Below are 26,853 nucleotides of genomic sequence, written 5' to 3' on the forward strand. Positions count from 1 at the left end.
GTGGATCGGGATGCTGTATGCAGAAAAAGAGGGAGGGAGAGTGATGAATGATACGTCCAGAGAAAGAGAGGGAGATAGAAAGGGATGGGCTGTTGGTCAACTAGGTTAGAGGTTTTATTGTTGATGTTTGCTTGGTTGCATAGAGACTACCTCAGATAAACACACAGACCTGTGAGCATGCACACTGGTCAAACAGGGTCTAGACAGCCTGACGCTTGAAGCAGTGTGTTAACTGAAATATGCATCATTCTTGGTTTATTGACATTTAGCGCATGTCATTGGGAATGACATGCAAGTGGAAATAGTGAAAAGCATGAGAGGATAGAGAACTGAATATTGACAGGGTCTGAAGGATGATTTTGTTAACTCCTGATGAGCTCTGACATGCCAAGCCTCCCAGCAGCCCCTGGCATGCCTGTTCTCACCCCCATACATGCGCAAGCTCATCTGTGAACTCTCCCCCCACCCCCTGCACCTTTTTACTGTGGCACCCTTTTTTTCCCGATTAAAACATGCAAACACTGATACACAGAGATAGATGCCATAACACCACCAATATACACACACACACACACACACACACACACAAGCTCACACAGACAGATGCCCTATCCACACATACCTACACTTTCTTACATTGTCACTGAAGCTTGGCCTTCACTTTTCGGCAAGGACTGTTGGCAGCGAGGATGAAAAGACAGGGAAGAGAGAGAGAGAGAGAGAGGGAGAGAGAGAGAGAGAGAGGCTGAATGGGGCTCTCCATCATGCTGTCAGTAAGGTGCAGCTTTAGCGTTAGCAAGGAATAAAGAGTGTTTTTAAAAGGTGCTGCGAGGTGTAGTGAAGATGAGTCGGATAAATGACTTCTCCTTTTCATTCAAAGAGCCCAGCAAAACCCACAGGGTCACCGTGTGTGTGTGTGAGTGTGTGTGTCCTTGTGTGTGCGCGTGTAAAACCCAGACTTTTTGCCATGGCCGGCTGACGTTTTTGTTGCTGCTGACACTATAACATATTGTGTTTTTTTTGGCTGTTGCCCCTCTCCTTTCACTAGAGTGGGAAAAGTAATGTAGTTCAGAGGGGGCATGTAAGGTGGAACAATGGCTCAAAAATATTGAATAAGGAGTGAAAGGGAACTAGGGTTTTAATGACAATAGGCCGGAGCTGGGGGTGAGGACTGATGATGTGTGTGTGTGTGTTTGGGGGAGGGGGGGGCGAGTCCAGATTGATGATAGATCTGCACTAGTTAAATATTATCAGGCTTCTTTTTTCATGTACCAACCCCCCTCTGTCCTGGTATCACACAGAGAATGGTAAGATGTTGCCAGCTAATGATCTGCCCTTCTGAACCATTCACTTTTTGTATTAGCCTATTTACTTACTATTGAGACACTCCCCTCTCTACGGGCTAACAACACAGATGGTTTGGGTAGCCATAGTGACTGCTGAGCTTTAGTTATATCAGTTCAAAGCCCTTCTGTGCTTTATTTTTTTTTTTAACCTTTGGAAGTTTTGTCACAGATGGAGTCCTGATTGGAAGTCTTGTTTTACTTAAGCTTATGAGTCGACAAGTATTTTCTTTAACTTTTTCCCTATGAGAATGAATGGATGTGAAGAGCTTAAGGGTACCTCTGGCGTAGCTTCTGCACCTGTTTGACAGCTGCCAATGCAGATGTTTATTTGAAATGTGAGAGCCATGTCATTGAGATTGCGAGGATATGTGTAACATTGTTAAGCAACAGCTCAAAAGTTGCTCTGTGTTGTGAGATGCATATGATGAGCCACGTGATGTTGGTCATGTTTTCAGTAGTTCCCTATTCCTTATAAAAAGTTGATATCAATCAAAAAGACATTGATATCAATTTTCACAGCAGCTCTCTGGGTTTGTTGTCTGGGCATGACAGAGGACGAGCCTCTTCCCTGCTGCCTGTGGCTAAACTGAGTAAACCTTTTGACTGCAGAAACAACCACAGTGGAATAACAATCTGTGCTCCGATAGGGCACTTTTCACTGTCAGGGGTTGTCCTCGGCTCTCAGATGAAGTTGACCCATATGCACCTCTGGTACTTGTGGGTAAAAAGGGCTGTCTCTCATCCAATTAACTCATCTCTTTCATACAAATACACACACACACACACACACACACACACACACACACACACACACACACACACACATTAGGGGTGAGGTGTATGGTGGATAATAACAGAGAGAGGTGGCAGAGAAAGGGGAGTAGCTGCTCCATCTACATTCCCTGCGCCTCATTCTTTTAAAATGCTGATGACTCCTCCTCCCTCACCCTCATCGCTCTGCTCCCTTCTCTTTTAATGTGGCGGAGTCATCCATTCCATTAACCCTCCTCCTGCTCCCCTCCTCAGGTTCGAAAGAAGCAGATAGCCCACCGCCGGCCTCCCCCCTCCCCCACCCCACTATATAAGGCCGGATAACAGGGGCTACAGTGGTGACGGTGGCAGGGGCATTTGTCATGCTCTGAGCCACGGCAGTCTGTTGCTCTCCCGTGGGCCTTTGTTGTCCCCAGCTCCCAACTTGCTGGCTAAGCAGGGGATTTCACATGTTTCATTAACATCTGAACCAGATCGGCACTTTTGTACATTTCACATTGCTCGGCGGGAACGTGCACAAACGTACACATACACACACTTAAAAAATATGAACAACAGGATGTAAGAAGCTCGTGTCCAGACACAGACACACACACACACACACACACACGCATCTGTTTCCATGAGTGTTGACTGCACATTCAGCCTGCAGTTATCCAACCTCTGCGCGGTTCGCGGCACACATTCGGTCTTTCTACTATTCACAACAATCAGCTTACCCTGCCCGGCACCGGTGTTAGGGGCACCATTCAAGTGGAGGTCACTTGCCGAGGCGTTATAATGCTTTAGGCTGGGTACAACAAGACTGAGGGCAATCCACTTAAAGCGAACCCTCCCCACCTCATATCCTCTCATATCCCCTCAAGGCCACCCCGAGCATCACACTTCTGAATGGAGAACGGGAAATCTGCCCTCTGCAGCACTTCAAAAACTGGAGAGAGAGAAAGCAGAGAGAGGCAGGGTGGGAGAATACTGTGTGTGTGTGTGTGTGTGTGTGTGTGTGTGTGTGTGTGTGGGTGGAAGGTTATATGATAGTGATACAGAGCTGCTTTTTAAACACAACAGCTTGAATCTATTAACGTGCAAAATCAAAGCTTGAAAGTGCATTTTGATGAGAAGACAGCTTTTTTTTTTCTTTTTCTTTTTTCCGCTCACTGAACTTCTCACTTCATCTGTCTTTTTTTTTTTTTTAAAGTAAAGGCCACGAGGGCAAGGCTGTGGTCGAGAACCTGGATGCAGGAAAAGCTACCATGGTCAGGGTAGAAAACTATAATTACATTTTTTCATTTTAAACGAAAAACGGATTATACTTTAGTACCCTGACCTACCACCCTAATTTTATCATGATCCAACTGCCTGGCTAACTTAAACTGGAACATCACTGAGATGGCACATAAAACAAATGCACTCTGCTTATTCCAGACTGACACTTTAAGCATGAAGTGGTTTTGAAGTGAAGTGAAATGAAGTGGTTTAATATAGCCTATTTCTCTGTAGCATGATTTCTAATTAATGTAAACTGTTTTTTGGACTCCAGATGTCACTCACTAATCTATACTTCCGGCAAACTCCGCTCCTTTTCTTGTAAGTAATCAGTAATCTTGGTCTTTTCATTATTAGGAAATACCTTGCTGAATTCAGATTTGTAAAACAAACTACTCACTTTTTTTGACCACGGCTCATTGATTTGTTTATCCCAGTCATATACGCTTTACTCTTTTAACTTCCTCAGCCTTTTTTTCAGTCACTCATCTCCCCTCTAGATTGTTCTCTGTGTTTCATTCTCTGTCCCTCTGGTCTTTCTTAATAGAATTAGCGGTGTGTCCATCTCTATGTACTAAACATCTCCCTGTTTCTGACAGCTAAAGGGGCCATTCCAAGTCCGGGATGACTGATATTGAGATATCCTTCCTCCAGGATAACATCCACAGCAATTTTCCCTTGATTTGCTGAGTGATGGACTCTGCAAAGGAACATAGACCTAATGATCATTGCGGAGATGGGCCCTCTAACTCCAGGCCGTAGTGTGTGGACGATTACAAGCTATACAATAAGCTATGTCTCCTCCCCCCTCCTCTCTCTCTTTCTCTCCTTCTGCTGAGGTATTTCCAGAATGCTGCCGGCCATAATGGATTTATAAGTAGGCCATACTTTGGTAAACACCGATGGTGGGCAGCTTTGTCCTCCTCCTTGTGATATAGTGAAGGTCCCCATAAAAAATGGGAAAACCAGGTTATGGCCACCATAGTGCTGGGCCAAACAATAAAAGGCTTTATGGGCAGATATAGGCCTGTACCATAAATGCTGGAATCTGCTGTCACAGAGACATTAAAAGGATAATGGCGGGGGGGTTGGGGGGTTGTAGCTTTCACAAAATCCCTGCAGCCACTAAGAGGGTCTTTTTTTAGAAGACACACACAGAGATGCACACACACTTAAGATAACAATAACACCAATGAAGAGATCTATAGAACAGTATAACTTTTGGTCAGGCTCTCTCTGTGTGTGTGTGTGTGTGTGTGTGTGTGTGTGTGTGTGTATCCAGTAGATTGACAGAAAGGAGGTGGAAGTGGCGCAGTGTTCATCGATAACTGCAGCTTGTTCTCACATCGAAGGGTCGGGCCCTCATTACACATTGGCTCGCTGTCGGGGAGCACAGCTGTTGAGTTTGGCTGGTGCTGCCTGTACGGGCTGCACAAAACCAGCTGTGCAAACACACACACACACACACACACACACACACATACACCATAATGACAGTAAGGGGAATGGAATGGTAGTTTCAGGTAGACTTAAAAGCAAACATGCTCCTCGGGACACACACACTCACAAATTTACACACACGCTGACATGTACCCAAGGGAGATGTGAGCTAGGTGGCTAGTAGGAAGTTAGCTGCTGGGACCATGCCAGTGGTATGAGTGGGAGTGGAGGGGATTATGGTGCTGATCATCACAGTCGTGGGATAATACGATGATCAGCAGACAGCATGTTTTGCCCCACAGCTTGACAGAGACCTGGACATCATCTTGGAGGAGGAATGGCAAGGAGAGCACTTTTTACTGCTTCCTAACACCCCAGATTGGGCGAAGAAAGAAGGGGGGGGGCAGTAAAAATAGTTTGACACCCTCAAGGTCCAGCCAGCAATCTCCTCTCCGCCCTTGCCCATAAAACTCTTTGAATTCCCTCTTTAAACTCCTTCTCCCCTCCCTCCCCCCCTCCCCCCCCATCTCCCCGCTGGACTCGCATTTCCAGCTTTGCTCCGCATCAAGGGCGCTATGTTTACCACTCGTGGTTTTCCTCTATTATTTTGCACTTACATAACCATCTATTTCTGCAAAAGCCTCCACTTCTGAATGGTGCTTTTATCAGGACACTCCATCGGTTTGCTTGGACTTTATACAACAACACTTTGAAGCCCGAGCCACGCAATCAAGACTCGCCTCTGAGACACAATCTCGTTCTCTCTGGCTTTGCTTCCTGCCAAAGTACTTTTTCGTGTTCTCAGTACTGTGGCGCTTATTGATGCTGGGCTAAGGACAGCCAGCTGTGTTAACGTGGACCAAACCTCTTGTGACTCTTCTTGTCTTTCTGCTTTACACAGTCATGAAGATGCAATATAGACCACTGACCACTCTTACTTCCCTTACATTCATGGCACCAATTGTCAAGTGTGTATATGCGCATATGTACTCATATTATGTGTGAATGCGTGTGTGTGTGTGTGTGTGTGTGTGTGTGTGTGTGTGTGTGTGTGTGTTTGTTTGTGATCAGTCACACTCACGTACAGACTGGACACCACCTGGCACTAAACAATTTTTTTTTATGTGATGTAATGCATCAAATTCCCAAACTGTCTCCCCCAAGGAGCACTCTGTTCTCTCCTGTGACAATAAAAAATACCACATCTATTTCATCCAAGGCGCCTGGATATATTCAGCCCTTTTTTTTAAGGATGACAAAGTGACTTTTTTGTTTAAATATACATGTAAGAAAGCTGTGGGAAAAGGTGTTTTCCCACAGCTTTTTTTTCCTTTTTCCCACAAAGGTCTTTTCAGGTCTAATCTTGTATTCTTCCCTCCCCCTCCGTAATAAGCAATGATCAACAATCCGTTATCTCTTAGCTTGTTCTATGCTATCACAAGGTATTACCCTAGGATGAATACTCTCCCCTTGGAGAGAAAAAAATAGAGCCTGGAAAATTAGCATTTTCTGACAGCCATTACTCATAGGGCTAATCCTGTCAAGGAATGTGTGACTGCGCTATCAGTGCAGGCTAGGGGTCGCCGTGGCCCAGGCCTGCACACTGGGCTCTTATCAGGCAGGGTAAACACACTGGGGCCTGCATTAAATAAGTGTCACAGTCAGTGGGGGCGGAGCCGGCCAAGCCCCCCTGCCAGGCTTCATGCAGATAATCCCTCTCAGAAACCATGTTGGGCAGACCCAGCTGTGGCCTGTGGCCCAGGTGTAGGAAAAGTGGGGGAGGAGAGCTATTGTTCAGGCAGTGGTGTAGATTACAACACAAGTCACACAGGTTTTTGGCCATTTCCACAGTAATTCAGATATATTTGAGAAAGCTATTTATGTATCAAACGTTTTCTATCCACATTAGCATTTTCAGGTCAATTTAGAAAAGTTACCGAAACAGTAGAAAAGTGCTTAAGATCGATTGTCTCGGGGCGGCCTCTAGCTCACCCAGTTAGAGCGTGCGCCCCATATAGGCTGAGTCCTTTGCAGCGGCCCGGGTTTGAATCTGACACGTAGCCCTTGGCTGTGTGACATCCCCTCTCTTTCTCTCCCCCTTTCCTGTCTATCCACTGTCACTATCAAATAAAGGGAAATGCCCCACAAAATAATCTTTAAAAAAAAAAGATTGATTGTCCCAAAACGATGGGACAGGACATGTGATTCTGCCATCATTAACTAGTTCCCCACAGGGGAAATAAAGATGTTGCAGCAGCACAAAGGCAGAAATAAGTACAGATAAATAGAGATGTGAAAATCAAATAAAAAATAAGAATGAATAAAATAAGATGTAGACCTATATACAACTATAAGTAGAAGTAAAAGGTTCAGAGGTGAAGTGACACGGTATGATTAATAGCAACAAGTCTAGTATATATGTAAACAGTGTACGACAGAATAATATATACTGTGATCAAGTAATGACATCTAGTGTTGTCTGTATTAATAAAGCAAAATAGAAATAATGATGCATATGATGTGGTTATACAGTATAGCAAAGGTTTTTTATACTCAAGAGATCATTGAGGGGCAGCCCTTATTTACAATGACATTACGAAGATAAAGAAAACAACACAGAAAAGGAAGCAACACCATCATAGATAGTATATGACGCTGTAGTATGAGGTATAAGATATAGTAAAAGGTGCAATGTAATTGTAATAATATAGTATAGCACAGCAGTGTAACAGAATATCAAATGTAACATGGTATATTTTATTATAAGATAATATGTAGAAAGTGCCCCTCCATGTTTCTGGTCTTGTCTGGGACGTCCCAATCAAGGATCAAACATGCTTGATATTTTCACATGTGGTCTTTCTTTTAATTTTATTTCAAATAAGCTAAATATATTGCCAGTGTGAAGGTGAAAAAATAATCATACAATGTGAGATGTCCTCCAACAAAATAACATCTAGTGCGCATGGCAACTTCAGCCGGCAGCTGTACTCCAGATCACATGACAATCACAGGTCAGTGTTTTGAAAAAGCTCCGTTTCCCTGTCAACGCCACAACATGACACTGGTGATGTGTAAAAAGTTTGGATGTGTCTGTGGGACTGTAATTGCCGCTATATTCTTTCAGCGTTGATATTTGCATCTCCTGACTTTAAAAAGGAAATATGCATGCCTTCAGAGTTCTGCTTTGATAGCTTTGGCATGGACTCAAGCCTGGTGGATGACACAGCTGCATGTTTGCATAACAAGTTGCAACAATGTCGCATGGAACGTTGCAGAGCAAAGGTGGAGTAACATTTTATTAGGGAGGTGGTGCAAATCTGAAGCAAAACAACTTCCTTTTGGACTTTATTCCAGCTGCAACTACACTGAGAAAAGTTCAGTGTCAGTAACCATGACTGGGTGACTTTGCCATTTCTGTTACTTTGTGTGCTGGGTGAACTGAGGCGCCTCTCTGGGCAGCACTCGAGGAAAAGTGTAATGGTGTTACACTGAGTGTACAAGGTGGGAAACCTTGAATAATGTGGGATGAGAGCGAGCCAGAAAGGCGAATCCGAGTCAGCCAGTGGGTCACCAGGAGGTGAGGCTGCCTACTTCTCTGGGTTCAGGAAAAGTTCAGCCGCATAGCATTAGGCAAATTAGGGAGACAGGGCTGGGGGAGAAAAAAAGAATTGGGGGGTAGGGACTGATGAGAGCATGGGGGAAAGGGTCAAATAAGTTGAAAGGAGGAGCCCAAATTGAGAGTGAGAACATAAAGGGACTTCCAGGAAAAAGTCTGGACTCTCATTAAATCCCTGAATTCCGTGTATAGATATGAAAGACTCATTATGAGCTTATATAACGTAATCATGCCCTCAAATACATTCTGATTTAAAGACCCCCGCACCTCAAATTTAAGTGCGGGGGGGCCCCTCTCTCTCTCACAGTCCCATACAGGGCCCGGGGAGAGTGAGGGAGATCCATGGTGACGTCCCTGAAGGGGTTAAACGTAGGAGGAGCAACGCATGAAAAGAGACTGAGGGTAGGAAGAATAAAAAAAGAAAAAAGAAAAAGAACCTAGTGGAGGTGGAGCCAAAGCCCTCAGCTGCTGTGCCTTGTCACATTTTTGCAGAACATGATAGCCGCACGATTTGGTGTGGGAATGATTTAGGCGTCTCTCTCCGAATACAAACAAGGCGGTGCTGCATGTTTCATGCGACCCTGGATATCGGAGAGCGAGGTCTGACCGAGAGAAGCCGCCGGTTGTTGTAGCGCACGGAGGGAGACCGGTTCACTTACGGGGCTGACAGGAGTCCTCCCCCGGCAGGCGCAAACGGGACAACCGACCTTAACCCAAAAGGACAAACTGCAACTACATGGAATTTCCTCTCTGATATTTGCGCTTTCATCCCATTGATAATTCCCTGTGTTGTCGACACGGACTCAGGATATTTGTGTTCTTTTTTCTGGGATTTTACCCGGGTTATTTTCCTCTCCATGGTGTGGATACAGCCTTAAATATTGCTCTCTTTTTGAGGAAGGCCGAAAGGACCTATCTATTCTGCTGAAGTTGTCCGTGTCGTTTTCGGTTTATTATTGTGTGCATATTCCCAGGCGTGTTCTTGCGTTGGAAACCATGCAGACAGTTCTTTTAAATTATGTTTTCAAATTGAGCGCAGCCGATTAGGCTATTTCAGACACTGATTCACTCCTCGGTTTGGGTTTCGATCAACACAGCGGCTTTAAGAAGATGCCAAATGTTCAAATGTTACCGCTGTGCTTGGATTTACCACTTTTCCTTCGATTTTAATGCAGTTCCCCCCTTTTGCCTCCCTCCGTTTCTACCTCTGCTGGTGACGAGCTGAAAACCACAAGGCTCGTGTTATCCTGCGTGCGCGACAATAGTTTTTTTTATTTTTATTTTTTTTTATAATAATCCCCTGCTATCGTCCTGCTTCGTATGATGTATGAGAGTGTGGACGTTGTGGGACTGAATCCCAGCCCGAACCCGTTTTTAATGATGGATTACTACAACCAGAGCAGAGGATGCTTGATCCCAGAGAAAGGACTGGTGCCTGGAGCGCCCCATCCCTACAGCACGTCCATCAGAAACCAGCACTGGAACGGCTCCAATCACTGTAGGTGCCTTTTCCTGCCTCCTCAACTTCATTTCGCTAATTGGGGAAGTTACAGCCTCTATGTCCATGCGTGTGTGTGTTTATTTATAGCCTGTATAAATGACGTGTTTTCCGTTTTTTTTTTTTTTTACCACACGACTATAATCGTTATTATAAAGCCTTTATTCCCGTGTCACCATCCTGTTCTATCTCAATTATTCAAACCGGATAATATGTGCCAAACAGCGTTGCATGTTATGGCCGTCACTGAGCTTCATAACAGCTTTAAATATACTTGACCCACTTTCCTCTCTCTCTCTCTCTCTCTCTCTCTCTCTCTCCCTCTCCCGTCTCTGTGTGCCCATCGGCTGGGTATTTTTTCTGAGAAACGTCGGTGAGATTGCGGCGCTCTGATCACGTTATGCAAAGCTGTTGCGTTCCTGAAATATGCACATACTGCAAACAAGGTTGTGCAAGCCATGCCAACGTTAATCAGATCAAACTTTCCTGCCAGTGTTGTTATCCCTCGGTTCCTCTAGTAATCTCAATAACTGCACCCACACACACAGGCCAAAGTTCCTGAGCAGCAGGCCCTGTCTATTCCATGTGCCAATCTGACATTTCGCTAATTAAATGGGTTTTAAACCCGTGGTTTATATTTAGCAGGTAGGCGGGGGAAACAATCACAACACAGTGTGCTCTAAGAATTGAATTGTACAGTTAAATGTTTAAATCACATATTTATCTTAATATCTTGACAGAACATACACATTAGAATATTAGAATACAGATTTAAATTCTAATAGCCTAAATACTACAACCAGAAAGTATTATTTGTAGGCTCATGTGCCAGACAGGCTTTTCTGCCATGTCTAAAAATAGTACATCAGTGTCTGATGATGCTTTTCAAATCTCAGTAAGACTTTAGTTTGGATAAGTGATTCGGTGTGTGTTTGTGTGTGTGTGTGTGTGTGTGTGTGTGTGTGTGTGTTTGGTGTAGTTTTTTTTTCTTGGGTTGAGTAACCACCACCAGTCATGGGAGATTTCAGTTTATTGATACGGTATCTGCTGCAATAAGAGAGTTTTATTGCGACAACAAAGTATCACAGAGGTCATTCCCATTCTATACCTCAAAGGAGATGCACTGCACAAAGCTCCAGCAGGCCTTCATAGAAGAGATGGCTCTGTTGTCTTTCACAGCTGAAGGAGTGTAAAAAGCAGGAATCTCCACAGGCTCTTAAGGGCCAATTTCCTCCTCGTCTCAAGACTATAGAAACACACGACAAAGGGGAATTTCAACAGGATTTTTATCTTTTGGCAGCAACAACAAAACCACTCCAAAACAGGTTATGTTTGCACTGTAGTCTTTCTCTCTTTTTACTGCTTGTTTTTCCAAGTCACAGGAGTTTAGAAATTCCTCTTGACTAAAAGGACAAGTCATATACATTTTTCAAAGCAGATATCCAGCGAGCTTCATAGTATTTATCGAACTGACCCACTAAAGAGCTCTAGTGGCAGCATTGATTCAAACCATGTGAGCTCGTCTGAGGGAGACTGTGGGGGGTTTGGCCCAGGAAAAGACCTCTGATCCCTTTACTCGACTCCACATTGTGCTGCTCAATGAAGGAGTTGCAGGGGGAATGTGTGTGTGTGTGTGTGTGGGTGGGGGGTAGCATAGCTGATCTTTGCCTTACTGCTTGAATGTAATAAAAAATTTAGTGCACAACCAGGGAGCGGTGGGGGGGGGTTGAGTAGAGAGGCACAACATTTGTTAGTGTCATCACGGGGCTCAGAGGCTTATTGGATCATAGGGATAGAAAACAAAACGGACGCTACACAGCACAATTTAGCAGGAATCCAAAGCAGTCAGGCTCAAAAGCACGAGACAATCCCAAAAACATCTGCTGGCTTCGTCTCTCTTTTTGGACTTTAAAATACCAACTTCACAGACACTAGTCTCATGGTATGTTATCCTCTGCACGTGGGTTTGGAAATAGATTGCTGCGGGAGTTAAAAAAAATGTTTTACCCCCTCAGTGCTTTCCCTTTTCGGTCCTCTGTTTTTTCAACCTCTCCAAATTGGGTCTAACTATTCATTACAGGCTTTACAGACGAGCTCTGTGGCTCTAAGAGTGCACTCAGTGACATCTTCGCTGAAGTAAACGGCCTCCTGGACCCATTAAGTGGCTGGGCACAAATCCAGATCATATAGACGCCTCATCCCTGATGTTATTAGTTCTTTAATAATGCTGCCACTTTAGTTGTTTGACTGTTTCCATCCAGATGCTGTCAGCACAGGTTTGTCCATTCACAGCAGGCTTATAACATTGTTATGTTCAGAGCAATAATGCTGAATCTTTATGGTTAAAAGGCTCCGGTCTCGCAGATTAAATGCACTTGATTTTTTCACCGTGTGCCTGTCAGAATCCTTCCAGCAATTATGGGCTCATACTTGAAAGAATGTGCATGGCCTTGTTCACATGACTGTCACACACAAAAAAATGGGGGGTATGAAGGAAAGAGGGATTGCATGGTGGGCTCAAATGCTCACCAGCCCATAGGCTTTTTGCTCTTTGTTTTTTTCTCTCTCGGGCTGTCCACAGTACGAAAGAAAGCGCTCAGCCGGGATTTCCATAGAGAGTAGACGAGGCAGAGAGAAGGGCGAGCTATGGCTAGTTTGTCTTCTGAAAGCAGGGCCTGCCAAGTGGGCTATTGAACACGAATGCTGTGTCTGAGGGGCAAGTGACTGGCAGCTTAATCTGACTCATGTGGTATTTAAGTGCGGAAGTCCTTTTGCCTAGCAGGAGGCGAGGCCCAAGAAAAAACAGATGGTATTTTATTGTTTTTCGGTGCAACGGACTGTAAGAGCAGAAGCAATTTTGGGCAATGATGAAGGGGGAGGTTGGTTAGAGTGGATTTTTTTTTAAAGAGAAAACAGCAAGAAAGTTTGAGCTTTGCTGGTAAATCACAAACCCATGTGGTTTTTCTTTTGGCTTTCTGACAGGCTGCAGCATCAAGGCAGAAGGCAAGAAGCGTCCCTCGTGTTGTTTAGGCAGCAACATGGAAAACTATGGGTAATGTGTTTGGACTTTGTGCGGGCCAGCAAATCGGTGTTGGCCTTGCGAAACAACCGTGACTATCAATTCCTCCCATCCTTTATTTATATATGCAGTTTTTATTTGGCAAGTGTTAGCTGGGAATTGAGAAAAACATGAACAACAGAGCATAAACAGAGAGAGGCTCGTCCTCCTGTCCCCAAACACAACTGGCAGTTTCTGACATTGATGGGAGGTTGCTGTCGTAAACAGTTGGGGAAAAGGTCATCTTTTAAGGCAAAACACATTTTTTCTTTTCTTGATCAATCCACCCAGGATTTCTTGGCAAAGCCGCTTACAACTTTAGTAAAATTACAGCTTGTGATTTTGTTGGCGTAAAGCAGTAATGCGAATTCCAGGCTTTAATATTCCTGAACTGCAGTGTTTGTCCTTAAGTCCCTGAGCTTTCTTATACTCTCTGCATGCTCTTAAACGTCCGTGGACATCAGGGCTTTAATGGACATTATAAGGACAGAATGGACCTTTCCTCCTTGGGCATTGTTGATCCCAACTTGATGGAAGTGGCAGGATGGATGGACAGCATTGAGGCAAGGTCCCCTGTTCTTCCAGGGAGGGGAGGCATCACACAGTCTCCTTATTGCGCCACGTCTGCCTAACCCCTTTCAGCCAGTGGCGACAGTGATTTAGTAGCTTGAACGCCACATAGAGAGAGAGTGTGTGTGTGTGTGTGTGTGTGTGTGTGTGTGTGTGTGTGTGTGTGTGTGTGTGAGAGAGTGTGTGAGAGATCACTATGTCCACAGAAACACGCCTGCTTTCACCTTCAGGTGAACATCAATAACACATTTTGTCATCAAGGTATGTTTGTAATGGCAAAAGGGTGAAGGGAGTTCAACACTGCTGCCGCTGCTCTCCTGGGAAAGGCCGCAGGGCAGCATTTCACAACCTGCCATTCCTCGCTCCCCAAAACGACACCTTGCCACCAACCTTCAAAGCTCTTGCTGCCTGTTTTTAATGCGATTCATCGTTTACTAAATAGAGATGCCCTTAGACTGGGTTGTTCACCGTGGCACAATGTTACCAGGATCAACAGAGACGCATGTTTTTGTTATAGTACTTGTTGTTTCAGTAATGTTTTGAAGGTGTGGTCCGTCACCTTGAACGTTGGCAGAGCACCTGGCTTTAGGACGCACACAAACAAAGCTGTAGCTGACTAGCAAACTTTTATTTTCTCCTGAAGGTGGCATATTGCAGTGTCTCCATATTGAGCATGTCAGAAAATTCAGCATATTTTGGTCCGGGCAGTTTTTTCGTGAACACACGCTCAAACCCACCGATGGGCCCCAGCTTGTTTGTAGAGAGAATTAGCCTGGAGGCATCAGTCAGAGAGCACTGTACACCAGTTTGGTTTAACACTAAACCCCCAAACAAGGGTTTGTGTACACTGCAAAGCCACTTTGATAAACAAAGCAGGGCAGACTGAAAAGATCCAGGCAGTGTCATTGATTCATCAGGGCTTAAAGAAGGCAGCTGATTGCAGATATTGTGACATAGGGCCGTAATCTCAATATCAATAATTACAGTTTCACCCGTTTCTGTCCTGTTATACACACACAGACACACATACAGGGGTGGGAGGGAGATCGAAACAGTTCAGGTTAAAGGGGGGTTCGTCCCTCTAAAATATTCATAGCTTCTTCATTTAAATCAATTCGGCTCTACGGGGGCAGTCAAGCGTTGACTGTCAGAAATTGAGCTGGGCCTGTTGTAATCACTTCTTTACTTATCTCTATAGATGGCTTGTTCGCAATGGGCTCTGCATGGCTAGCTCACCACCACATTGAGAGAGGGCTCCCTCTCCTCTTCCCCATCTCTCCGCCCTATCTCCATGTTTCATCCCCACCCTCTCATAATGGAACACACATAAATTCATCTGGGTATTGAACCAGGGACATTCATCACCCCAGAATTCATCTGCGAGGCATTTTCATTCCCAAAGTGTCTCCTTTCTCTCTCCCACTTTATCTCTCTCTCCCTCTCTGTTTCCCATTTCCATGGTGGCATTCACCGGATGGCAGTCGGTGTCACGATTAATCTTTAATGCTCGCCTGCCCTAATTTTTCCTCATATTTTTCAAGATTTCCTGCCCTCCAACCCCCCTTTTGCCAACATCCGCTGTATATAGAGTGATTACATGGAATGTTGCCTTGTTTCATCAGTTGTGGAGGACCACTGCCTGCCTCTGCCTCTCCTGTGCAGTCTCTCTCTCAGGCCACTAGCTCTAGGCCAAAGCACAGGGCTGATGCTTCCACCAACAAAATCATCCCTAGTCTCCCTCTGGGGATCTGTGTTAACATCACATGGATGACAACTGTGTACACCTCAAGTAGTTCAGTCACACACAGACACACACGCCACAAATGCCCTCCTATTTAGAGAGTGGGACAGCCAAGAAAATAGGGTAGAGGTTAGTATGCTAAAAATACATGAGCCTGGCAGTTCTTCTGCTGTCTGGGCAAAAATAGCCTTGTGTTGCTGCCGTCTCAGTCAGTGTTAACTAAGGAGCAGGAGAGAACGCTCTGCCCCGGCTCAAGTTTTATTTTTTATTTTTATTTTTTTTGGTGTGCACAGAGCTTACTCTTCTTACTTGCGTGAACACAAAGTCCCATTGGCTACAATTGTGCTTTTAATCATCATGCTAGCAGGCCAGCTCCGAAGAGATGTCTCAGTGTTTCAGATGATCTCATTGCGGTTAAGAGTTCTTATTTGCCTTTCATAATACCTGGTGTTGGTGTCTTTAACATGCCTCCAGGGTGCACACAGGGCAAGTTTGGAGGAAGACAAGCCCCTACTGTATGTCTTGATTTATGGAAGCTACTTTCTAAAGTAACTTTAGATGTCCAATATTGTGTATCTTCTCCTCTTTGGTTCTCTCTCATGACATCCGGGCCTAGCCTGGCTCAATCTGGTCGCACTTAGTGACAGAGGAGCTTGGTCTGTCTGGACGCCACTGTCATCTCTTTCCCACAGCCCCTCTGAATCATTTCATATTCATTACGTGTCTGGCTGGAGCCCGGCCTCTGACATTTGACTCTTAAAGGCCCACCTGGGACCGGGATGAAATAGACTGCCAACAGTGCGGCGTAGGTGGGAAGGAAGAGTGTAACGCTGGAAAGTGACGGATAGGACAGCATGTTCGACCGACAGCTCGGGTTACAGGCTGCGTGTTCCCTGTAACCCTGTTTGTGATATTAGCATTGTGTGAACTGAGAAATGCCCTGTAGCAGAGCAGCTCCGAACACGCGTAGGTTACGAGAGGTGAATGAGAAGAGACTGAAGCAACTGGATCCTGTTTGTTATGAATAGAGCCACTGTGTGTTAAAAGGAACGCGCTCTGATATCAAGCAGCCCCTTCATTTCAGAGAGACGTATTGTCTAGCCTTCGCTGTGACCTGTAGTGTCTTATCAGGGCCATTGTTGGTGAAGTACCTCGGCTGAGAGAGAAAGAGAGATAGCTGGGCAGTTATCACAATAATTAAGTGCTCGTGTCAGATGCTGAGGTGCATTAATTGTTCTGTGAAAAATAAATATGTCACAAGCCTCTGCGCTGCTAGTTCCTGGTAGGGTTAAGACTTTGTCTATTCCTCATTCCTAGCCATCTTATTTTCAAAAGCTCCACCGGCCCAGATGCTCTCTCTGATTGGGAAAGGGGGGGGGGGGTGATAGGGAAATATGCAGCCATGCAGCACACTTAGAGCGGAGAGGGCACATTTTGTTATTCCACAGGATTTTTAACAGTAACCTGAGGAAAGCTTTTTATAGAAGGCCAAAAAGACAATGGGCGGGTAGGAAAGAGAGAATGAAGAGAGGCATTTGTTCATCAGTTCTGCTCAAGCATATGATAGACGACAAGTCTAAATTATGTATTTAGTTACCATTTCAGTGTTGTGCTTTTGATTTGTTTCAACCTTCAAGTTATTGCTACCATTCGCACATAAACCCATCTTTGTTTGGTGCTCCAAATGATAGCGCTGTGATCAAAGAGGAAGCAAAGAGATAAAATCTGAAATATAGGAGCCCTTTGACTGATTTTTTTACCCCCTGCTTCTGCCGGGGAGCTGACTAATGGAAAAAGGTGACAACAATTTGAACCTGAGTTGTCAAGTCGCACAGTGTGGTGCAAGGTCGTAACGGGTGACCAGCCCCCTTTGCTTGCAGCGGTGCTGTTCTATGCCACGACGTGACACCCGGCTTTGCCCTCGCGCCATATGTGGGAAACCTTTTGCACAGCACCGCTGCCACTGTGGTGGTTCCACAATAGAGCTGGATTATTGTGTCTGGGCTGTCAGCACCTCTCAGCTGAAAGAATATGAGAGGGAGGGAAAGAGAGAGAGAGAGAGAGTGAGAGAGAGAGAGAGAGAGAGAGAGAGAGAGAGATCTCAGGCACTGGGGGAAGCTGGCATTTTCAAACAATAATCTCTGTGGAGCCTTCCAGGAGGTTTAATGTCATTTTTGGCCTCTGGATTTTTGCCCTATTCTCCTTTTGAACAAAAATCAGGGGAGAGCGAATGGGCAGGAACAGAACAAGGAAATAAGGGAAGGGAGACAACAGACGGAGAGAGGGAGAGGCTTGGCTGGGTGACTGATATTATTAGTGTTCTGGTGCGACTGATGGAGCCTTGGCCTGCATCTAATGGCTGCCAACAGGCCAGCGTTGGCAAATTGAGTCTGGTACAGAATGACCTATATCCCCGTCCTATTTAGCACATTACAGCATTTGTCTTTATCGTGCCCATCTCTTTATCCATTCTTTACTCCTTTCATTTCTTTATTTTGTATCAAGTGTCATGATTAGACAAAAGCCCTATGTATGATCTCAGTTTTGCAGCCGTTTTTTTTAATAACCTTAATCTGTGTGTCCCAGTTGCCTTGACAAAATCTGTTTCCACTCTCCAGCCTCATCATGTTTTAGCTCGCTCAGAATTGAGCCTTTTCAGCTATAAAGATGTTAAACAGTGAGGGCAGATAGATGGCAGCTTAAGCCGACCGGCATTTTTTTTACTTAGTACCTTGCGTGCAAAGCTGCATGGCTGCCCAAATGTGCTCCTCCTGGCTACAGGCAAGAGTGGCATCACTAATCTTCTCTGCCTCATGTGAATTATGGATTGGATGTAATGCAGCGATTAGACACACACACCTCCACACGTGCATGTCACTCACTGCTGCAGTGGTGACTAGCTAGGTTCCCTTCTGCACTCAAGAGAGGGTTTCCCTAGCTGCACACAGTCTAGCCTACAGTGCTCCTGCTGTCTAACCTGGCCACCCAGCCTCATCTTCCCCACACGTCTTCTCCACAGCTACATACATCCTGAAGCTAGCAAGAGAAGAACTCTGCTCTCATATGCTCTCACACATATGCTTGCTAAAGCCCTGTAATCCTCAACACCAGGAAGAGATGCATGGGAATCTTGGTCAGCTGACTTTAAAGAATGAGGAAGGGAAGGAGGAACTACAGCAAGGTTGAAGCCTATCCCGCTAGCGCCCCCCCACCCCTCCCTCCCATCTTCCCTAAAGCCTGCTGGGATACTCCTTGGGCTTGACATACCCAACCCCACCTGCCGTTACTTCTCAACGGGAAGCTCCATCACTGGCCTTCCCTGAGCTGGCCTACTTGGGACTGTTTGATCTCATTGTGGAAGCAAGTGAGCTCGCTCGCTGCCTGGCAGGCAGAGAGAGCTCCTTGATGCTGAGGGTTGGGGAGGTGGAGCAGGCTTCAGTGGAGAGGCTTAATAACTGTATTAACATCGGTGGCTCCCCCCGGACCCACGCCTACACAGTGGAGGGGGGGAGGGGGGGTGTAGCACTGTAAAGCTGCCTTCTCACACTTTGAATTTTCTGCCCTAATTTTCTCTCTCCTCCCTCTCTCATTTTTCAGCTCGGTTTTTTTTCCAATTCAGTGTGATTTATAAATCAAGATATATTGGAGCAGCGTGTCTTCTCCATGCTTGTTTCTCAGTTTCTCACTATGCTGCGCGGCAGTTCCTGCCTCTGTATCAGTTTGTCTTCTCATCATCCCTGTGGCAGCACACTTCCTGTAACTATCAATCTTCTCATTTTGTCTTCTTATCTGTCCTTTCTCTAATCTGTTGGTCCTCTTCCTTACGCCTGGCTGTTTACTTATTCATCACAGATTGACATTAGTATTGCCGTTCCATCCCGACTTCCTCCCTCATCACATTACACATGTTGGCTTACAGATGGGTAATATTACAATCGACTCTGAATTGAAAGTACGGTACTCTTTCCTCACCTGTGTGTGTCGCTGTTCATGACAGGTCCCCTTATCCCTTGAATTATACATTGGAATCTGTTGAATAATTGATAGGCCCCACTTAGCTTAATGGACAGAGTTAACTGGGAGAGGCGTGTGTTCCTACTTGCAGAGGAACTGGGTCGCAATAAACGGCACCCAGTCCCCCCCAGTGTCATAATGAGGCCCCGGTCACAAGGCAGAGAGACAGAGCAGTCAGCAGAGGCCAGCTGGGGTTAACTGGACCCCAGAGGGAAAGAGGACAGGAGGGAGAAGTGGGAGCATTAACACTAGGCTCACCTGAGGGCTCGGCTCAGGTTACTTCCACTTATTGTTTTGGCAGGCCTGCTTACTGTGTACATAGACAGCAAGTATGGTCCTATGCATGCATGCAAACATACATGTTGTCTTTTTTTACTAGTATTTTTCGCATGCACTTACAGAAGGAGGAGGCAAGCAACTCTTTGCACATGGACACACAGAGTATAAATAATTTTTCTGCAGTTTACTCTTTGAAGAACACAATTTACATTTTCAAATAAAACCTTTACATTAAATCTTTACGTCAAGGGCATAGTTGAAGTTTGATATAGCTCCTTTGCACATGTACAGAAATATGAAAACTGTAGTCGTAATCTTGAGCAATGGGCAAACCAAAATTTCAATGTAAAGATGTAGTCAGTGATAAATAACAGCCATGACAAAATCAATAGGACAGCGATGTTTGTAGCTCTGCCAGTATTTCTGTACAGGCTGTTTCTGTGAACCAGTCGATCAATGAGATAGTCCGCTTAAAAAATTTATTTAATTTATGTTCTATGCAAAATACCTAATTATTTTTAGACTGACATTGTAGGCAGAGATCAACTTTTTCTCACTAAAACCAGCCCTCTGACTGGTGGACAGTCATATCACAGGAAGTGGTGTGTGTGTGTGTGTGTGTGTGTGTGTGTGTGTGTGTGTGTGTGTGTGTGTGTGTCATGATCAAATGGCTCCCCCCAGGCTATGTGGAAAGGTCAGGGAACCATGCAGGAAATTAGTGTCTGTGGAGGCACAGACAACACACACACACACACACACACACACACACACAGAGAGACACAGGGAGAATGGAAAACCAGAACCCATACCGAGGAAGCTAAACATGTCCTTCATTAAAATCTAGTAACGTCCCACTGCGCTCCCTTGATGACTCTGCCTGCTCTCATCAGCCATTTTTCCCTAAACACAGAGCTAACTTAATCTCCCAGTGCTATCAACAAGCCCCTCACTTTTTTTTTCTTACATTAACGCTGGCACTTAAGAAAAATGAGTCTACCTCTCCCCGTCCACCCGCTCTCTTCTCGCTCTGCCCAAATCTTCCACTAAGGAGCCCCCTGACGCTACACATCAGACAGCTGAATCAAATGTGTGTCATCAGTCATCATTAGGGTTCATGAGCAGGAGAGCAGTGGCTGGCTGGCAGTGGTGAGCCTAAGGTGTTTAAAGCTACCACTGTGATCTTTGGTGGATTTAGCCCCTTTACTTAATGCAGAGGAGTTTGGTCACATGTCTGTGTGTGTATGAACGATTGGTTGTTTTGTGTGTTTCTGTGTCATTAATGTGCAACTAGCTTGTTTTCCTCTGCATCTGACTATTCTAAATATGTCAGTTGTCTCCTCTGGGGTTTTAACCCCTGTGCTGACCTAGTAAACTCCTCGGGTCCTGGTAATATTGAGCTCTTTAACAGACCAGTGACAGGATAATGGCACGCTTGCTGCATTTTCTTGTCCACACCTTTGCAAATACCTCCACTTACCTCCACAAATAATATGCTTTTAAGTCCAAACTTGACATTGGTACTTTGAGCTAATTTATGAAGGGAACTGTTGTCATTATGGGTTACAAGTACAGTAGCGGAATGCACGCTTAGCCTGCCGAGGCTTGAAGGCAGAGGTAAAATTACAAGCGAGTTTAACTATTAGCTCTAACTCAAGTTGACGAGTACATGAAGTGACAAACCTAAATGTGTGTCTGGAGTTTAAGAGAAATTGTCTGGTAAGGAGGCACATTATTTAGCGTCATTGAACACAATCATGCATTCACTCTCCCCCACTTCCACAGTCATGCTCCTGCTCTGAAGTTGAGAAGATCAAACCCTCGTAATCTTTTCCCCCTGTGATTGACTATTGTGTTGTCCACACAGAGAGAGAGGGAGGGAGGGAGGGAGAGGAGGGGAAAGGGAGAACAGGAGTCGAGAGAGGCAGTTTAACATGACAAAGCCTGTCCCTGGTGATCCTCTCTTCTCCTCCCCAGATCCTCATGAGCCTCTTCTCTTTCTCCCTCCTCTCTTGATCCCTTGTTCCCCCCCTTTTTTTTTTTTTTTTACCTCCTCCTGGCCTCTCCAAGTCCACTTCAGCCCTCCTAATGCAAATAGCCCTTTGCCCCCCTCCATATTTATGACCTGCTTCCTCCACTGTTAAATATGCGCTTAAGAACGAAGGGCCTTGAAAGCTGCCAGTCATATTGGATTAGCGGGTATCAATGGGCAGATAACCTCTCTGTTAGAGTGAGTGAAAAGCAAACACTCGAGCATAAGCATTCATGAGGGTCTTTGGCCTTCAAACACTGAGAGGCACTGTGTGTGGCACTCGGCTCAATAAAGATGAAAAGGGTCTGATAATGTGTATGGATTTAATTTCAGCGCAGGCAGACAGAATCGTGGCATATGAAATGCATTTCAAGCTATTTTTTTGTTGTTTCTCCAACTAATCTAAATCAAATTCGCACAAATCTTTTCAACTGCAATGTTTTTCAAAGACACACAACCTCTCTTCTCTGAACATTTGTGTATCTCTTCCAGCAATTGGTAATTACTTTAAGGTCACAGGAACATATTCAGGCCTCTGACCCTTTGACTTCTTATTGCAGGTTGCTTGTAATGTCGTTGACCTTTATTTTATGTGAATAGGGGGAATAGAGGCTTATTTGGCTGTTGCACTCATTCTAAGTGGCTGTGAGAGAAGAACATCAATCAGACAACTAAAATCTAACCTTTTGTTAGAGCACACAGTGAGTTTCTAGTTTGGGTAGGCCCAGGTTTAGTGTTTCTTTGGCACCCTCCTGGCTCTTCATATGCATAAGTGCAGTTTGTTATCGCGGGGGAAAAAAAAAAAGCATGCACACAGTCATCCACTCACGCACAATTCTATAATTAACCAATGCAGGCACTCTGTAAAAGAGAGGCTTAATGTTTCATGAAGCCATTTTCACAGTCAGAGTAGTAACATTAAAGACTGGTTTGTGAAGGGCTGTGGTTTAAATCAAGTGTGTGTTATGATCCAATGTTGACCTTGATCTTGCTTGATGTGCCATAAGGTGCTACAACTACAAGTCACTCCAGGAAGGGTTTATTAATTTGCCTTGAGAGAGTTGACAAAGGGAGGATACACTGTGGTTACACCTCCCTTTCTCACTTTAAAGAGGGTGTCTGAAAGCAAACATGCCGGCATGCATGGCTTTTATTTGGGGCCTGCTTTTGAAACGTTTGTGTCTTTTTCCTCAGATGCCCTCTCCTCTTCTCTATCTTTATTCTCTTGCAGCCTGTCTCTTGCTGCTCCCAGCTCTCTTTGTCCTGTCTCTTAATGTGGGTCAGTGATGTCACTAGCCTGGGAAAACCCTGACGAACTTCCGGCAAATTTGAGATTTGCTCTGCAAGTCAGTCTGGCCAAGAGCCAATTCAAGCCCATTTCCAATTCTTCCAAATCGAGGCACCAATCACAACCGTTGAGGTGGGCTTTACACGATGACGATAGCACAGCGACGGCAAGCAGCTTTTTGTTTACGTTCAACATGACGGCTACCGAAGCGCAGCAACCTGTTGATGCCGCTGTCGCTGCTACGTCACCCGGATCGTTGGTCTGATTGGTTGAAGGACTATCCAATGCGCCCAGAGGCATTTGAGCAGCATCTGTTGGTGATGCCCCTTTGGAAATGAGCTGTGACTTAACCTTGCCCAGACCCACTCTCAGTTACAACTGAGAAGGGTCTGCTTTCAACCAGGCTATGATGTCACATAAATTCATGCTCAATGGCAGATCCACTGAGGGCAAACACTTGCTTGTACTCGTCACATGGATTAGCCACGGAAAAGGCTTGCTAATCATAGGTCTGCTTCTCCCATTGAATTAAATTCCCGGCCTTTTAGCTCATTGCAGTGATGAAGCTTTGGTGCTGCCCCTTTCAGTGGTGGAAGAAGTATTCAGATCCTTTACTTAAATAAAAGTACTAATACCACACTGTAAACATACTCTGTTGCAAGTAAAAGTCCTGCATTGGAAATGTTACTTAAGTAAAAGTACTCAATGCAGAAAAATCCTCACATTTTAGAAACTGGAAACGATCCAAACAGTTCTAATCATTGGAGGCCTATATATTGTTGGGTAGTTTAATTTATAATCAAACATCCTATTTTAAACTTCATGTGTTTTGTGTGAGAAAAATGTTAATTTGTGAAGTAACCAGTACCTAAAGCTGTCAGATTATTGTAGTGGAATAAAAGGTACAATATTTCTCTCTGAAATGTAGTGGAACAAAAGTAGAAAGTGGCATGAAAAGATTCAAGTAAAGTACAAGTACCTCAAGTACAGTACAAGTAAATTTACTTAGTTACATTCCACCACTGGCCCCTAATGCACACATACAGGAGGACATTTGAAATACAGTATCTCTGCACACAAAAAAATACATTGGCATTGACTCCACGGCCTGTCAGACCATCTTGATAGACCTGCCATGTACTGTACCATCTGTATGTTCAGAATCCTGAGTAGATCCTGCACACACATTTTCACATTCTCACACACACGCTCTTACATTGGATATCATGTTTTGAAGTGTTCATGCCCACACACTAGTATGACACTGCTGTGCCTATCTATCCACATTCTGGCATCCTCTGGCCGACATGGGCTGCTTTGTGCCCCCTTGTGCCCACCACCATGTCCCACACCATCAGCTCATGCCAAATATCTTCAGTCACCCCAGGGCAAGTGCCAGCTCACATAGTCCCGCTGTCAGTCAGCAGGCATAGACAGCTGCTGGGTAGAGTTACACTGTTACTCAGGGTCGCAAGGGAGTGTTGTTGCCAGGGAACTTGTGTTTCTCTCTGGCAAGATAGCTGTGTTCGGATGCCTGTTATGTTTTTGTTTTACACAATCAGATCCATAAACATTGGGGGCATAAAAATAAAAGGAGTGTATGTGTGGTTTAGATGTCCCGTGCATTCTGTATTTATTAGGAGACTCATAATTAACTGTGCTAAAGGCTAGCATGTGGCTGCAGCAGCACAGAGCAGCTACTACGGTTAACACAAAGTTGCTGCTAGAAGTCTAGCCCCTGTAGACCTCACCTTTGCCATCTGCTTGATCCCTTGGTGCCCGTCCCTCCCCCCGCGCCCTAGTTTGTCCACACATGTTCTCAGTTTTGCCTCCATTTGCAAGGGAAGCAGTGATAGGAAAACCTGGTGTGTTGTTATTCCAGAGGCCTGGCAGCGTGGAGAGGGAAGTTATCTTGGGCCTCTGGAGAAGGGCTCGGGAACATGGTGGGGGATGCTGGGCTGATAAAAACCAGGCCTGGCCTAGACAAGAACATGCTGACATTCACACACGCACAGGCTGGCGTGCACATACATATCATACAACATGCACTTGAGTGTGCAAACGGGTAGTTGCACTTATTTGCATGAGCATGCACATTTTCATTCATTGTGCTCCTAAAAGCAATCAAACAGAAGAAATGCATATACATGACGCGTCACATATTTACCCAAACAGACAACCACATACAACACTCCTCCCCACTTCACCAAGATGTAAAGATGCCATAAATTACCCCTGCTAAACACAACCTGGTGTTTTCCCCTCTTCTGGCCCACCATTTCCTAGTGTTAAGGAGGGATCGTCATAACAGCCCCAAAGACTCCCTACTCTGCACTGCCTTGCCCTTCGGCTTCGGCCTCTGCTCAGACTCTCACCTATCACTCACGTATGTGTGTTTTTCTTGGCGTAACACTCTCAATGGGGGGAGTTATTTTGCCCAAATTTGGACCACTATCCATCAAATTTTGCCTTCAGATGTATTGTACAGTCCTTTAAGAACTCAAGCTGTCACATCAATTTCTGCTCTCTCTGTAAGATTTGAATATTCGCAATGGTTGTAAAACAGAAGGCTGTCATTTCTCTGAAATGTAGACCACAACGCACTCTCTTAAGTGGAAGCGATGTGTCATGCGCCACAGAAAAATATATCATGACGCTGTTAGAAACAATGGAGCTTGGAGGCTCATTTTTAGTGCCAGCCCCCTGTATCTCCATGCCTTCTCCCTCTCTCTCTCCACAGTGAGAAGGTAGACTGCAAGCTAGACATACTGCAGCTTACGGTGTGCACAACCGGGCAGGAGGATGCTCAGTAATCCTCCTAACTCACCCTCACTGAAACACGCACACACATTCGTACGGCATCATAACAAGCATGAGTGGGAGTAGTGACAAATGGGCTACTAACATAATACCATTCCAAATCAAGAACAATCTATAAGATGATTAAATACTGTAATGCATCCGTTGCAATTTGTTAGGGTCTTCAGGTGGAAGATGAATCAGATATTGACATTCCTGTGTTGGATACTGTCAGATTTGAAGGCCTTTTGCTGGCAGTGAAATGGACTTCCTGTGACTTAGATGTAGAGAGCAATGGGAAGAGGAGAATGTCAGACTCTGTAAGTGGGACAGGTAGGAATAAGGGGGGGGGATGAAAGTGGAAAGTGGCAGGAGACGGGTGGAAGGGCCGGATTCAGTTACAGAGAATACAGGAGGCGTAAGGCTCGCTGTCTGCTCTCCTGCCCCATGTCAACCTCCACTGGCTCTCCTTCCTCTCTGTGTGTGTGTGTGTGTGTGTGTGTGTGTGTGTGTGCATATGCCTGTCTGCCCTGTCGCCAGGTTCCTCCCCCTCTCCCCTCCAATAACTGTTCACACTCTGTGTTTGAACACAAACACACCCCACTGTCGCTCACCAAACAGCTGTCAGTCTGTGCGTGCCTGCTAGCGCGGGATGGCGCATGCACACGCCCTCGCTCCCGCTCATATTTAGATGGTGTGGTGGCTTTGCTGTCAGTAATCAGTGTAAAGGCAGCGAATGGAGCCCCATCCATTTTCAGCGGAGAGCTGTTATGACGCTTAGTAAGAGAATGGCAGGATTTCCCTGTAAGCAAGGAAATAGTCCCATTTCCCCCTTCAGTAATTGAAGAGTGCTGACAAAGCATTCCTGCGTGTGTGTGCGTGTGCGCGTGCGTGTGTGTGTGCGTGCATGTGTGTGTGTGTACAGTTTCCCCTGCTGCTTACCCACATTCCTGACTTGGAAACCAAAAATAACGTCTGAATGTTTAGCAAAAGTCAAGCACTATGCATGAGTGATACCCTTCTCTGCTCACTTGTTGGTCTGTTTCATTGCACATAAAAGCTCTTAAGTTGCTGACAGTCGTTTTAATGGACATGCATGATACATTGGCCTACAAATCCCAGGTTTTTTGCAAGGCAG

The 26,853-nt window shown here is 45.2% G+C and overlaps 1 protein-coding gene across 7 annotated transcripts in view; it reads left to right on the top strand.

The window, feature by feature from the left end:
* The window catches only part of raraa (retinoic acid receptor, alpha a), a 142,904-nt gene that overhangs the window by 95,551 nt on the left and 20,500 nt on the right, over positions 1-26,853 (top strand). The window contains exon 1 of one of the 7 annotated variants that reach the window (XM_078278773.1): positions 8,766-9,937. The exons of 5 other annotated variants lie outside the window; for them this stretch is intronic. In XM_078278773.1, coding sequence (XP_078134899.1) covers positions 9,760-9,937 — 178 coding nt within the window. In that variant the 5' untranslated portion in view covers positions 8,766-9,759. Of the gene's footprint in view, positions 1-8,765; positions 9,938-26,853 lie in introns of those variants that run through there. One more of the 7 variants, XM_078278772.1, reaches the window with a different exon arrangement.

Source organism: Sander vitreus, chromosome 21 (assembly GCF_031162955.1).
Source record: "Sander vitreus isolate 19-12246 chromosome 21, sanVit1, whole genome shotgun sequence".
Taxonomy (NCBI): domain Eukaryota; kingdom Metazoa; phylum Chordata; class Actinopteri; order Perciformes; family Percidae; genus Sander; species Sander vitreus.